Source organism: Passer domesticus, chromosome 2 (assembly GCF_036417665.1).
Source record: "Passer domesticus isolate bPasDom1 chromosome 2, bPasDom1.hap1, whole genome shotgun sequence".
NCBI classification, from domain to species: domain Eukaryota; kingdom Metazoa; phylum Chordata; class Aves; order Passeriformes; family Passeridae; genus Passer; species Passer domesticus.
The window spans coordinates 83,644,085-83,658,303 of NC_087475.1; the positions used below are offsets into that span (position 1 = coordinate 83,644,085).

Sequence of the window (14,219 nt, forward strand, 5' to 3'; positions counted from 1 at the left end):
GTTTCAGTTTAGTTCTTACAGGTAATTATACACATCATAGACCCTGCTTGGTTTATATCTGCAAATACACTGCCCTGCATTTAAATAAAAATCAATAGCTTTGTGAAAACTAAAGAGCTATTTCATATTTATTAAATATTTCCACTGCATTTGAAGTTCCAAAGAGAGAAAGAGGTCACCCTTTCTCTTAACAGTAAATCTAACACCCCCCTCCCTCATGTTGCCTCTTAAAATATTATTTTAACTCCATGCGATATTTGAAAACAAACTGTTTACAGAAGCTCCCAATATCCATTACACATGGGAGCTAAACACATCAGTTCTATACACCACAGTGGAATATCAAGTCTGCAGAACCTGGAGGCACAAACCAAGATATTTTAACAAGAAAACCTTTCCAAGAACAGCCCACAATTTTCACAGGTATCAGAGAAGCAATACCCAAACACAGAAATGACCACTCCACACAGCTGGCATATAATATTTCCAGAATAAACCACTAAACACACATCGGGACACGCCACAAAAAGTTGTCGACACCAGCAAACCTCACTTTCTCTCCCCGGAGCATCCTCTAAGTCGCCTGCAGAGTGAAGAATCGGCTCACCTGCACCGGGGGGGCCCAGCCGTGGGCACAGCCGCACTCGGACCACCACTGCCCCGGGCCGCCCTGGGGCTTGGCCGGGCATTTGGGGGGGCTCTTCCGCACCGCGTCCCACAGCGGCACCAGCCTGCCCCGGCCCCAGGAGGGCAGCGCCGGAGCGCCGTGCGGGAGGCCCGCCGGGGGCTGGTGCCAGCGGCAGGCGCAGTGGGCATCCCTGGCGGCGGGGGGCACATTCCTGCCCCCGTCCGAGCCCTCGGCGGCCCTGCCGCAGCTGTGCTGCCGGGGCAGGCGGCCGTGCATGGCTCGCCCTGCCCGCGGCGCAGCGCGGGCTAGCGGCGGGGCATGGCGGGGCCCGGGCGCTGCCCGGCGGCCCCGAGTCACGGCCGGACTCCACTCGCGCAGCCACTTGACAGCATCCCCGCTGCAGGCAGAAGCAATCAATGCTCCGCGTGGCCGGGACGCGCGCCTGCATCCCTTTCTGGATGACAAACCACGGGAAGGGATGGGGCGGGGGGGATCCAACAACCAACAAAAGCCACTCTTGCAATTTTCAGGAAGATTTAGTCATTTTCTAGCTGACCCTGACGCGAGTCACAGGCACCCTGCTGAAGCACATTTATATGTACAAGCTTTACAGGCAAAGTGCTTTCTTGTGGAAATAGCATCTAGACAAAGTACTGAAAAAGATACTGCTTTACCAATGATCCAAACAGACGCGGGAGTGTTGTTTTCCCTGCATGCCTGAAAAGACCTTGTCAACAAAATTGCATCAGAAGATGCAAATGACAAGTCCGGAAAGAATGTTATCTGCCCTAAATGCTAAACCACAGCATGAACGACGCTATGTGCTAATGTGCACCAAACACAGCGCAGAGAGCAAGAGGCTGAATTTAAAAATAAAGCCAAAAAGACCTATGCCACAAATGAACAACTCTCCAGCATCTTATATACGTAATGTGAATATTTTGTGCGTGCATGCGTGTGTGTGTGTGTGTGTGTGTGTGTGTAAGGACCTCAAGTTTCTGATTGATGTATCATTTTCTCTTCTGTTTTTCACCCCTTAAATTCTTTGGTGCTTGCCAATAACCTTTTGTGCAGAGTTTTCTGTAAATCCCCTCTTGGATTTTTCTTCCTAATACAATCTCTTTTCCTTAAATTATCCTGAATATTTTCTGTGAGAGTATTTTCTTTTATTTCTTCTTAGAGAATGACAGAAGTGTAAAGTGAAGAAATCTGGTCTGATTATTCCAAGCATCTTGAGATTTTTAGGGGTGTTTTCCAGTCTCAGGTACCTCCATCCTTAGGCCTGTAAGACACTCAATGGGTCATGGACTCGTATATGTGTGTACTTTTTTTAGATTTTCTTTTAACTTAAGCATATTTCAGGTACATTTAACCATAGGAAATAACAAATTGATTTCTAAAAATAAATACAGGAATGTGTAACAATACTTTTGGGCCTCTTGGTGGTCAACTAGGATTTCTGTGGTGTTCACACAGAAACAAACAGAAATTAAAAAGAATTAGTAATATATATAGTTTTACTATTACAAAGTCTAAAAAAATCTACTTTTGAAAACTTCAAAGACAAAGACAACTCTATTTGATTTCAAGTGAGATATATAATTTTTTACAAATGCACTGATGCAAAAAAAAAAAAAAAAGATTCAGTTATTTAATTCCTCCTACAGAGCTAACCTAAAATTCCTCAAAATTTAGACATTGCTAAAATGCATAACAATAAACCCTGGCAGTAATTCTTGAATTAAAAAAAAGAATTATGGCAGTGCTTTAACAGTGGAGAAAATATTTTGACAACATCACAGTTCAAATTGCTGCATATGAAACTCACATCGGTTTTAGCTGTATTTCCATTCAAGGTGCTTGTCCCAGTTTTACTAAACTGATGTGATAATGCAAGGTTTATTTTGAACTCCACTGAACAGCCAAAATCATGCACCATACAGTCTCACATAACAAAAGCTCAACTGCAAGAGCTCACAGAGCTTGGCATAGAATTCAGGTCACTTCATGTTTGAAAAAGAAATATTAATGCACTTCTGAATTGCAAGCATAGATGTGGAAGCCAGCACTTAAAAACCTGAGCTAAGGGAGTCTACAAGAAAAACATTGCTACATGTAAAGTAAATGTAAAGTTACATAAGCCTGAATCCATCTTCTGCAGTTTTACTCAAGCATAAGAAGTAAAGGTGTGTGAGCTGTCCAGAAAGCTGCTTTCCTCTAGTGCTCAAGGGAAATTCAACCCTGAACACCTAAAAACTTGTCTACCAGAAAGTAATTCAAGCCATTACTGCACCACTTCCAGCAGGACTATCTTGATTAAAGAAATATATGTATTGGCATAATGTGAAGCTGTAAATAATATTTATAAAACTGTAATGTACTTATTTAAATATCATATATATATATAGAAAACAAAACACTAATAAAGCCAAATTCAGTTTTTGTTTCCATCATTGTAGACCTATATTAGCAGTGTCCATCACCTTAAAACCATCAGCCTTTTGGTCACTCAGCAAGCTACCTAGTTCACCCCAGATTATCCCCGTGCTGTTCCAGCTTCCTCAAATATAAAAAAAAAAAAAGAAAAAAAAGCATTAATAGGTATTTCCAAGCTATTTGGAGGAATCTGCAAAACTGCACAAGTAACCAAAAAACCAAAAAAAAAAAAAAAAAATCAAAAAAGCTACTCAAAATAATGTACAATATATGTAAAAATCAGGGCAAGCAATGGTTACAATGAGATTAGGGAGTGTAAAGAATCTACACATTTCATGACCAGACATAGTCTGTAGACCACCTACACACAAAATTTTGGGTAAAGTCAACTGTTCCAGAGCACTGAAAAGTCTATCACAAACCTGTCTTGCCCTGTATTTTAAAAGCAGTGGATGAACTTTTAGCAACTGTAATGCACCCCAACCAGAACAGTGAAGGACTATAATGGCATCCTTTTGACTGTAACATTCATGTTAAAACAGTATATTTGAAGTAGCCTCTTATCAGAATGTGAAAAAGGGGTTTTTTTCCAAAAGAATTTGACATCCCTGAACATAGCCTAGAAGTGCTGGGTAGGTTCAGGGTATTTCATACTTCAAAAATTAGTGAAGAAAAGAATTCGTACAAATAAATTATTTTAGTGCCAACACTTCTTTAAAAATGTTGTCACTGCCTATGTGAGACAAAACCACTTGAATATAGGATGCATATGTACAACTAATTGCCAGACAACATGGTAAGATGGGTTCAAAAGATAATGCAATTTCATCCGCTGTAATTGAACCATTGCATTAGAGAGGATAGCACGCACCCCTGGATGAACTGGGATTAACATGTGCCTCAAATCCACGTGCCCAACTGTCACCCTAATTTGGGAATAACCAGTGCACAACACAAAACTGAATGTTGTACAAGACAGGATGTGAACTGTGTTTGACCCAATACTGTTGTGGAAAAATCTCACTAATTTTCTTTTCAAATATTAAGTAGGCATGACAAAATGGAGCAAATAGATTTAGCTGATATTGTACCAGCACAAATAACTGTAACTGGATTACAGCAAAGTTGGACATACACCAAAAATAAATGCTGAGAATAATTTGCTTCAGGCAAAAATGTGCATATGGGAAAGAAAAAGTGCATATGGGAAACAAAAATTATTAATAGAGTTCTGAAAGGGAAGCTAGAATCATGGGCAAAGATGATTTAGATGTAGTAACAGATTTTTCCCTCCAACCAAGAATGGAATGTTATGCAACCATAAAAAAAAAAACCAGAATAAAAGGAGAGTAATCAACATAGACTGGACCAATGTATTAGAGATCCTAAATTTCTGTAAATACTTTTCTTGAAGGAAAAAAAAATTGAGCAATTACTAACACAATAGAAAAACTACTGAAATAAGTCAAAGGCAATTTCTTTGCAAGCTTTTTGTTTGGTTACTGAGATGCAATCTTGTATAGAAATAATATTCTCAGTGGTGACATGGGCTAGAAGGAATGGTTATGATTAGTCCAAGATCAGGCCAGGAGCCAATTTATCTGGCAAGTGTCATTGTTATCATAGTGTACCCAGGAAATCTTGGAAAAATAATTTGATTGCCATAACTACTCATATGCAAAATGAAAAAAAAAATCAAAAAACAATGCTTCATTTCATAAAACCAGAACATAAGAAGTGAAATAAAAACAACTCAGCTTCTATTTCAGGTCTGTCTACTCCTCTCTTCTTCTTGGTATTCAAGGCAAGAAACATGCAGGAGTACAACACCAAAAATAAAGCAGTAGAAGAAGAAAAATATAATAAAAGACAGCTGTTTTAAAAATTCACCATTAAGAAAAGGTCATTGGAAACTTATCAATGATTTTAAAGAGTAATATTTTGTTTACTTCAAAAAAAAGTATGGTACCCATATCCTTTACACAATAGGATGGGTCTCAATTTTGGAAGTTTTGTAGAAAAATACCAGCACAGCACTGAGACACATCTGCCTGCACAACGTATCTGTCTGTGTGATCAAGGGCACAGAGTCTGTGTTCTTTTCATTTTTATCAGAGGCTAGAAAAGCTTAAGGAGCTACAAACACAAACATATCAATTTTCAGTGTTAGCTGCATGTCCTAGGGTTAACATAAGGACAATCATTTAGAAATCAAGATCCAATGAAAAAGAAAAATGACAAGCATTTGGAAGGGAACTATATCAAGAGAAGAAAAAAACCCTCAGCTGGGAATATTAAGTCACACTCAATCATGTCAAAGCTGGTGGAGAACAGCGCAGCAGGTTTACCAATTTCACATCCAAGTGCATCAAAGAGTCATAAAATTTCAGTGGCGTGAAATACAAGAGCATTTCCATGCCAATACAGGAACCTCCCTTACTGGACCTGCTATTTTCACGTAGAGGTGTTGTGCTGGATTCAGCTGGAGCAGATGTAATTTTCTTCACAGTGGCTGGTACGGGGCTGTGTTTTGGATTTGTGCTGAACACAGGGTTGAAAATTTAGAGACATTTTTGTTATTGCTGAACAGGGCTTACACAGAGCCAAGGCCTTTTCTCCTCCTCCTGTTGCCACAATGGCAAGGGGCTGGGGATGCACATATTTACATGGTTTTTGATTAGATGGTTTTTGATTAGAAAAAGAAATTCAACTATGCCAACTCTCCATTCAGACAGCAATGTAAGCAGAAAAGTATACCATGAATATACCCAGCATATATCCATAGAATGAGTTAATTGGAAGCCTTATTACAGTTACATTGCATACAGATACATGCACAGGGTGAAGTGTATAAAGGATGAGAACAATATAACCAAGCTAGCATTTTTATTCCAATACTGTCTAGCCATGTAAAAAACAAAACTGCAAATTAGCTGGCTCAGACAATCTTTTTTAGGGGTAGTGCCTATGACAATATCCTCTTTCTAACTGATTACTTCCTATTAGATTTGTTTTGAAAGAACTTAAATTTATGAGCAGACAATAAGAAATTGTTTCCTCCCTATGAAGCTATTTGTGTTGTGTTCTTAATATATCTTTGAAGAGTTTGACACAGTTCTGTCACTGTCTTGTTATGGACCAGTTATAAGCTTCCACTGCAGAAGAATGGAAGGCAGAAGGATGCAAGCACACATCACAGCCAAAAAAAGAGACAAGGTTCAGAGCATATGCTACAAGAATTCAAGTGACTAAGCTCCCTTTTCAGCCTTTGGAAAGCAAAGGCTTAATAGACTAACACGAACTTCAGAACAAAGACAATTTGAAGGAACATAGCTGATTCAATATTAAAAGAACAGCAAAAATCAGTCTTGGTTTCTTTACAGTCCATACATGGCCACTCTTGAGATTCCATTTCAGATGCAAACATTGTCTAAAAATATTTTCCAAAAAGAAATATGCTAATATGTTTCTGTAAAGGAATTACATACTGGTGAATGTGCTGTGTATTTAAATGACAGGGGCAGTCCCTGAAACAAGAAAGGGTGATTTGGAAGCAAGATGAATCCCTGATGGCTCTATAATGAAAACAGCTTTACCCTATACGCATTACTTGGAAGAGTAAAATCAAACTGTTAGCATTATTTGGAGCCTCAATAACATTACATTTGATCTACACCAACTGACCTCAAAGGCTGGGCCCATTGCTCTCTGCTTTGAAGAAGTTTTTAAGCTTAATGCAAGATGGACAAAGTAGAATTATAGAGTGTGTGTTGTACAGTAGGTCAAACCAGCCACAATTCTCAGGCCAGCAATGCACAAATAAAGGAAAGCAAGCTAATGGCTAAAATAAAAAGAGTTTCTCTGTATAAATGGATGTGAAAACACAGCCTGCTATTCATAGCTACTTAGTTTTAGGAAGAGAAGATCTAATTGTGAGGATGTTTGTTTTATTTTTAACATAAAAATCCAGGAAAGAAACCCTTATTGAGAAAACACCTGCATTCTCCTGGAACCACTTGCTGTATGAGGAAAACAATCTGTTCTACATAACAGGACCACAGAGAAAGCACATTAGCCTTCTGAAAGAAAAAGTTATTATTTATTGTCAAGTGGCAAATAACATTTAGATAATTCAAACAAATCTGGCCTCTTTCTCCTTTTTGGTAGAAATCTGAGATGCTTTGCTTTTCTAATTTGGGATGGCAAACATGACTGGATTCTTCCAGTCTTCCTTATTTCTATAAGGCCAGAAGAAATTAGCAACCTGAAATTGAAGTCTTGACAACTTAGAGAATCATAGAATTATCGAATTATTAGAATGGAAGGGGACCTTAAAAATAATCTAGTTTCAACTCCTCTGCCATAGGCAGAGACACCTTCCACTAGAGTTTGCTCAAAGCCACATCCAGCCTGGCTTTTAACACTCCCACCACACAGCATCCACAAGTTCTCTGGGCAACCTGGCCCAGTTCCCCAGAGTAAAGAGTTTATTCACTGTATGTAATCTAAATCCATCCTCCTTAATCTTAAGGCCATTCCCTCTTGCTCTATCACTACATACCCTTGTGGAAAGTCCCTGTCCATCCTTCTTGCATCCCTTTAGGTCCTGGAAAACTACTGTAAGGTCTCCCTGTAGCCTTCTCTTTTCCAGTATAAACAGCACTAATTCTCATAGCTTGCATTCATAGCAGAGCTGCTTCAGCCCTCTGACTAACTCAGCAGCTGTCCTCTGCTCTTGTTCCAACATATCCATGCTTTCTTGTGTTGGGAACACCATTCCTGGTAGGATCTGACCAGAGCACAGTGCGGGAGACAATCCCCTCCCTTGCCATATTGCTCACGATGCTTTGGATGCAGCCCAGGACATGGTGGCTTTCTGGGCTGTGAGTCCACATTGCTGGGACATGTTGAACTTGTCATCCACCATCACCCCTAAATATTTCTCCCCAGGACTGCTCTCAGTCCCAGTTCTCCTCCCAGCCTGTACTGACACTTGGGAATGTCAAACCCATGTGCAGGACCTTTCACCTGGCCTTGGTGAACTTTAGGAATTTACAGAGCCACCTCTCAATCCTGTCAGTGTCCTTTTGGCAGCCCTTCCCTCCACCATGACTACCACACCACACAGCTTGGAGACATCAATAAGCTTGCTGAGGGTGCACTTGAGTCCTCTGGCCATTGTCACCAAGAAGGATAGTGCTAAAGACTGACCCCTGAGGACACCACTCATCGCTGCCCTCCACTTGGACACTGAGCCACTGACCACAACTCTGAGTGTGACCTGCCAGTCAGCTCCTCATTCAGCAAGTGGTTCGTCTGTCAAACCCACATCTCTCCAGTTTAGAGACGAGGCTGTAACATATAAGGATATAGGGTAGAAGACAATGTTGATTTCATAGAACTACAGTCTGCATTCCTAAAGGGGACGTAAGGGCAAATCAAAGAACAGCTGAGTAGTCATGTACTGAAAATGCGTATTGCAAGGCTTTGTTTCGCTTTGCATCATTTATTAAAACAAATTCCAACATTTAGCTAACAAAGCTGCTCTTCAGTCAAATAGCTTTTGCTCTGAGAAAGATTTGCCTGACTTAGTTTCAACTTCCATCTCCTTGTTTTCATCCATTTATTTTTATTCTCTAATTTTACTTCAGATCATTCTTTATCCCTCTTAGTAATCATTAATTTCAAATGAAAGGTTCCTAGGGTTTGTTAGACTGCTTATTCAGTCTATTAACTAGTCTCTCAGAGGTCAGCTCCATCCCATAAACATTCCTCTTTTTTCTTCCAACTTTATCCAGTCTAAAGAGGATTAGACCTTTGCAGGTTTGTGTGGTAGCAAGCTGTTAGTGACAGATTACTGACGAGAACACTATGAAAAAAAAACAAAACAAAATTAATAATTCCTGGAATATTGATAGTACAAGTTTATAAAACAGTCCACACACTTGGGGGCTTATTGCAAGACCATTCTTGGCAAACTATATTTATTTCATCAATGTCCTGGAGTATGTCAGGATTAATTTAAGAGAGCCTTTTTGCAATTTGGGTTAACATCACATGTTACACCTTAAAACAATCTCTTTACTATTCAGTTAAGAATATGGCATTGATACCATACTAAGCTATAGAAATTTTTACCCCCTTTTCATATGTGTTAGACTTTGTGTCCAGTTAGCTTTCACTAGCATTAGATCACATCATTCCCAAGTATATTACAGAAATACTCCACAGCTTTTCTTCTCTGTACTGTTTCTTAAAAGTACGATGCTCCAATATCTTCATTAATACAAAGAATTTCATTTTAGGTACATAAATCATGTATATGTACATGTTATTTGAATTCCATAAACAGAACAATATTAGTTGTCTCAAAGAATGAAATGGAAAAAATATTACAAGCAATTACTCTAGTAAAAAAGAAATGTTCCTCTGAAGTGCATTGTTAATTCACACAACTTGGTCACTGTAGCTAAAACAAAACTTAAATTGGCAGCCTTGTTGGAAGTTATGGTTATAATTCTTCCATAAAGTATATATAAATATAGATCCTGAGATGAAAATAAATAAATAAACATGGACTGGATGGTACCAGAAGAAATAAACATTGCCATTGGAAGATACCTCTGGAAGAATGGACAGGCCTTTTCCTGAATTTTTGCCTCAGTACCACCAAACACAGTGCATGAGTTTTTATTAAAAATAAAATTTCACTTGAATGGGAAAGTATATTTTTAACTAGTTCATGATGACATGTTCATCTATTATTTCAATCAGACATAATTTTGCTCCCTTATGACTAATGACTGATTAGTGAATTGCTTTTATGCCAAAATAACTGTTTCTAAATATGTTCTTAAATAGATATAATGATTGCAAAAAATTACAACAGGAAAAAAAAGCATTTATCAACAACTGTGCTCCAGATCACTTTCAGCTAATGTAGTGATTTGTAAAGGCAATACAGAAAGTTTTAGAAGAAGAGTTCAATGAAAAGTTAGGAAGAAATAAGAACTATTAGTTATTTAGTGCTTCTCAGAAAATACTTCAGAGTAGTCAAAGTTAGCATACAGTGCTATTTACAGTAAAAGCTATTCACTAGAAAGAGAGCTACTGGAGTGCTGCTGAAATCAAAACTGGAGCTGGACACGAGGAGTAACAAAAAAGCTTTCCATAGGTACACCAGCAACACAAGGAAGACAAAGAGAAATGTGGGGATATAATGACAAGGACATGGAAATGCCTTAGTTGTGAAGTGACTTTGCTTTGCTTTCTCCATGTTTATAGGCAAGGTCTGCTCCCCAGCCTCCCTAGACCCTACAATGACCAGTTGTCCAGGGCTGGAAGTGCTAACCACAACTCAAGAATATGAATCTAGAGACCCCTTAGGCAAATTGAATGCACAGAAGTCCATGGAATTGGATGGGAGGCATTCCAAAGTGCTTATAAAAACTTGCCAACACTGTAGTGAGGTCTCTCTTGTTGTTGAAAGGCTGTAGTATCAGGAGGAGTCTTGATAACTGAAAAATACAAATATTGTATCCATCTTCAAGAAGGGTAAGAGGAGGATCTGGGGAAATTAAAAGATGGGCTTAATTTCAGTCTTTGAGATAGTTACAGAACAAATCAAGACAAAAAGTTCACAGTTCAAAACTGGAGGGATCTGTTGATCTACTGATCGGTATCTCTGTCATTCGTAGGAATCCTGACTAATTGGAGAAGTACACTTCAAGAATCTTCATGAATTTCAAGGAAGGAAATGTGAAGTCTGGCATCTTGGTAGGAATACTCCCATGCAACAGAACTGGTTGGGGGTTGACTGGCTGGAAGCAGGCTTGCAGAGAAGAAGCTGAGGGCCTGATGGACAAGTTGAACAGAAATCAGCAGTGTGTCCTTACAGCAAATAAGGTAAACCATACAGTGGTCTGCATTAGCAGGAGTATAACAAGGACATCAAGGAAAGTGACTCTTCACTTTGCTGAATATTAGAAAAACACCTCTAAAGTACTGTGTCTCTTGGGCAGAAAAAGAGAGATGAACATACTGGAGTCAAGTGAAGAGGGTCAATGGACTGGAGAATGTGATGTCATTTGAGCCAGAAAAGGTGCTAAGGGGCAAATCCAGCTGACCATCTTCTTAAATGGTTGGTTACAGAGAAGCCAAACGTCAGAGCAAAAGGCAAGGGCCAATTAAGACAAGCTGCAGAAATGAAAACGTGATCGGATGTTGGAGGAAAAAAAATACCATGAATGTGATCTGGAACAAGTTTCCCAGCTTATTAAAAACACAAATGCTTGCAGAAGTTCTGCAAATGTTTCCTTTGCTCAACAAGTGTCCCCTTGGTGAGTCAGTCCTCGGTGTCTCTGCTTTAAACACCCAGCAAGTATAAATCACACAAGTAAATTACTTTAATGTAAATGAAGCGAATTGCTTGGTGGAAGGCACGATTGTTTCAAACTTCCAAAACTAACTAGAGCCAGCTCAGTCTTGTTTACCTGATTGTTTCCTCCCAACTGTTTTTAAAATAATACTACTGCAGACCTTGGCAGGTGAAGACCAACTATTTCAGTCTGGAAAATTCACACTATGTATCTGCCAACAAACAGAATGTGAGAAAACTAAAGACATTATAAAAAAAAAAAAAAAAGAAATCCAAAATAAATCAGCCTCATATTCATTATCCTAGGACACCCAACATGGTAAAAGAGACCGCTAAAATGCATTAAATACTAATGGCCCGCTCTCTTTCAGAGAAGAAATGATTCATTTGTTGTCAACGACTTTTGGCAGTTAGTAGATTATCATGGGATTAGGTGTTTGAAGTTTGTAGACAAAGTATTTGTTTGATGGAGTTATGGGTTTAATTGCAAGTTTTCTATATCCTTTATTGTTTGCAGGACAATGCACCTATAACCAACAATTTAAAACAAGCAGGAGTGTCTGTCCCTAAGGGCACCATGAGGCTGATTGTTCCTGTCCACCTCCCCATGTGCTCCCCTCACCCCCAGAGCCCATTTCAGCCCAGTCTGGGGCCACACGGCTCAGCTCCAGGACTGCCCTACAGCATATGGTCTCCAGTTCCACTATAGCTATGCTCTGCCCAGTCATGACCATGGCTCAAAATTTAAGGCATGAGGGAATCAAAAGCATAAACACAGTTGCTGGAGGACCTGCTGTTGAGGAAACTTCCCTGTCCAACCATACGAGAGTGAATCAGTCAGCAACACTTGTTCAACCTGAGCTGAAACTTTTGCAGCAACACACCCCTACACCCACACAATGTTTCCTTACCAGTTCCCAGGTTTCCCTAGCAATGCCTCCAGTATCCAGATCCTTGAACAATTCAATCTTGATGCAAAAAACAACAAAATAACAGCCTGAGCTAGTGACTTTAAGGAAGGACACCAAACAAAGTGACCCCTGGCTTTTTACCCCCTCATGGTCTAAATGCCAGAAAATGTGGAGTCATTGGCTCCTGCTGTGTCCAGGCACCTGGATGGGCCACAGGTGTCTTTTATTATGTGAACGCTCAGCTGTTCAAAGCCTTGGCTGGGGCGCTGCCCCCAGAGTTCATCCTGCAGCTCCATCTGGAGCTCCATACCAAGCTGCCTGCACTGAATGTGTTCCTCAGTGCTGCTCCTGTGTGTTCTGTGATATTTGAGGACACATGTGCATTCTTGTGAGTTGCAAACTTTGTGTTCCAAGTTGAAAGTAACCCAGGTAGATTTAGAAAGTATTCAGAGATTTTTATCTCATCACAGCAAAATAATTCACAAAACTTTTGCAGGCATAAAATCATTTATGTTACAGCTGGAATTTTGGCAGCAAAATTGAAACACCAATCATCTACGTAAAGCCATGCAAATAATTTTTCTATTGAATATCTTCTATGATCTTCAGTTATCTTCATTATTTTTCTCTTCTAAGACATTTGAGATTCACTTTTCTTTGGACAGAAAATTTTGTAAAGATCCATCAGAAGTGCTTTGCCAATATATATATATTTGCCATCCAAAAGTAATCTACATGCCCAATTAAAACAGAGGGTTATACTAAATCAATATTAGAAGTTAATATTTTGCTCTTACTGAAATAGGCTGTCTTCTGCTTCAGCTAACACAAAATACAAAACATGACTCAGATTGTATTTGATTTACCTGTTCAAAAAAGGAAAGCAAAATAAAAGCAATGTTTACAAAACTACTGGAAGTAGGATGTTATTTTCCACAGCAGCTCATGTATTGGGACACTCACCCAAGGTATGATCCCCATGGACTCTTTACAGACAGTCTTGAGCTTACTCTGGAAGTGACTCAGCAGATTCATAAGATCAACAGATCTTGACTTAAAAACAAGCCTTTCCACTCCTCAGAGTATCTTGGTCTAGTTGCAGTGAGTGCAAGATGTCTTGCCTAAGCTCATCTTAGCTGATTTTAGCTCAGTTAGTAATGATAGCAATAGCCCAGCAATCAGGTATTTGTTCCCTGAACCTGATCTAGATTCATTTTGGCTGATGACAATTCATTAAGGGTGGAATTGCCTGCGACTCTAACTTAAATGTGTCATGGAAGAGAGCTGATGAATACCAGAGCTCTCAGACTACAAATATAAATCCTAAAACTAAATAAATAAATAAATAAATAAAACCAAGACTTGATGATTCTTGTCACTTCTAAACTAAAGCTGAAAACAGTTGACATAGATTCCTCCATTCTCAAATACACACCTTCCAGAGTCTGAGTCCTACCCTAATCACTTGCTAAAAGGTAGAGTGAAAGTTGTTTCATGTTCTTCCTTTTTCTGAGTATCAAAACACAAATAAATACTGCAAGATACATTTTGGTTTTGAAAAAAAGACTAAGATAAAACCCCAGTAATAATTATGTTGATTCATCATTATAGACTTTTTTGTTAATGCCACAACACAACATCTGGGATCTAATATACTTCTTTAGGTAAAACATGTAGCATCAACAAATTTCATGACATTTACTTTGAACTTCACCTCCAAACTGAAGTGACAAACCTGACTCTTCTTCACTGTATAAGGGGAAATGGTTGGGCACACATCTTTGTTTTCCCTGTGTCTACAAGGACTGGTAATCAACCTATGGGATGTGTTACTGTCTGCTTTTTTTTAAACCTCTCCCTGTGTGAT

At 39.2% G+C, this 14,219-nt stretch overlaps 1 protein-coding gene and 1 long non-coding RNA gene across 25 annotated transcripts in view; both read right to left on the minus strand.

Moving 5' to 3' along the window:
• DLG2 (discs large MAGUK scaffold protein 2) overlaps positions 1–14,219 on the minus strand; it is a 979,322-nt gene that overhangs the window by 418,905 nt on the left and 546,198 nt on the right. For 3 of the 24 annotated variants that reach the window (XM_064409627.1, XM_064409625.1, XM_064409613.1), the window contains exon 1: positions 608–1,023. The exons of 19 other annotated variants lie outside the window; for them this stretch is intronic. In XM_064409627.1, coding sequence (XP_064265697.1) covers positions 608–904 — 297 coding nt within the window. In that variant the 5' untranslated portion in view covers positions 905–1,023. Of the gene's footprint in view, positions 1–607; positions 1,024–14,219 lie in introns of those variants that run through there. 2 more of the 24 variants (XM_064409628.1, XM_064409626.1) reach the window with 2 other exon arrangements.
• LOC135294434 (uncharacterized) lies at positions 8,244–12,539 on the minus strand. Its single transcript, XR_010356539.1, has 3 exons — positions 12,353–12,539; positions 11,557–11,653; positions 8,244–8,933 (listed from the first exon to the last, which is right to left on the minus strand). It is a non-coding gene; the product is annotated as an uncharacterized LOC135294434 (long non-coding RNA).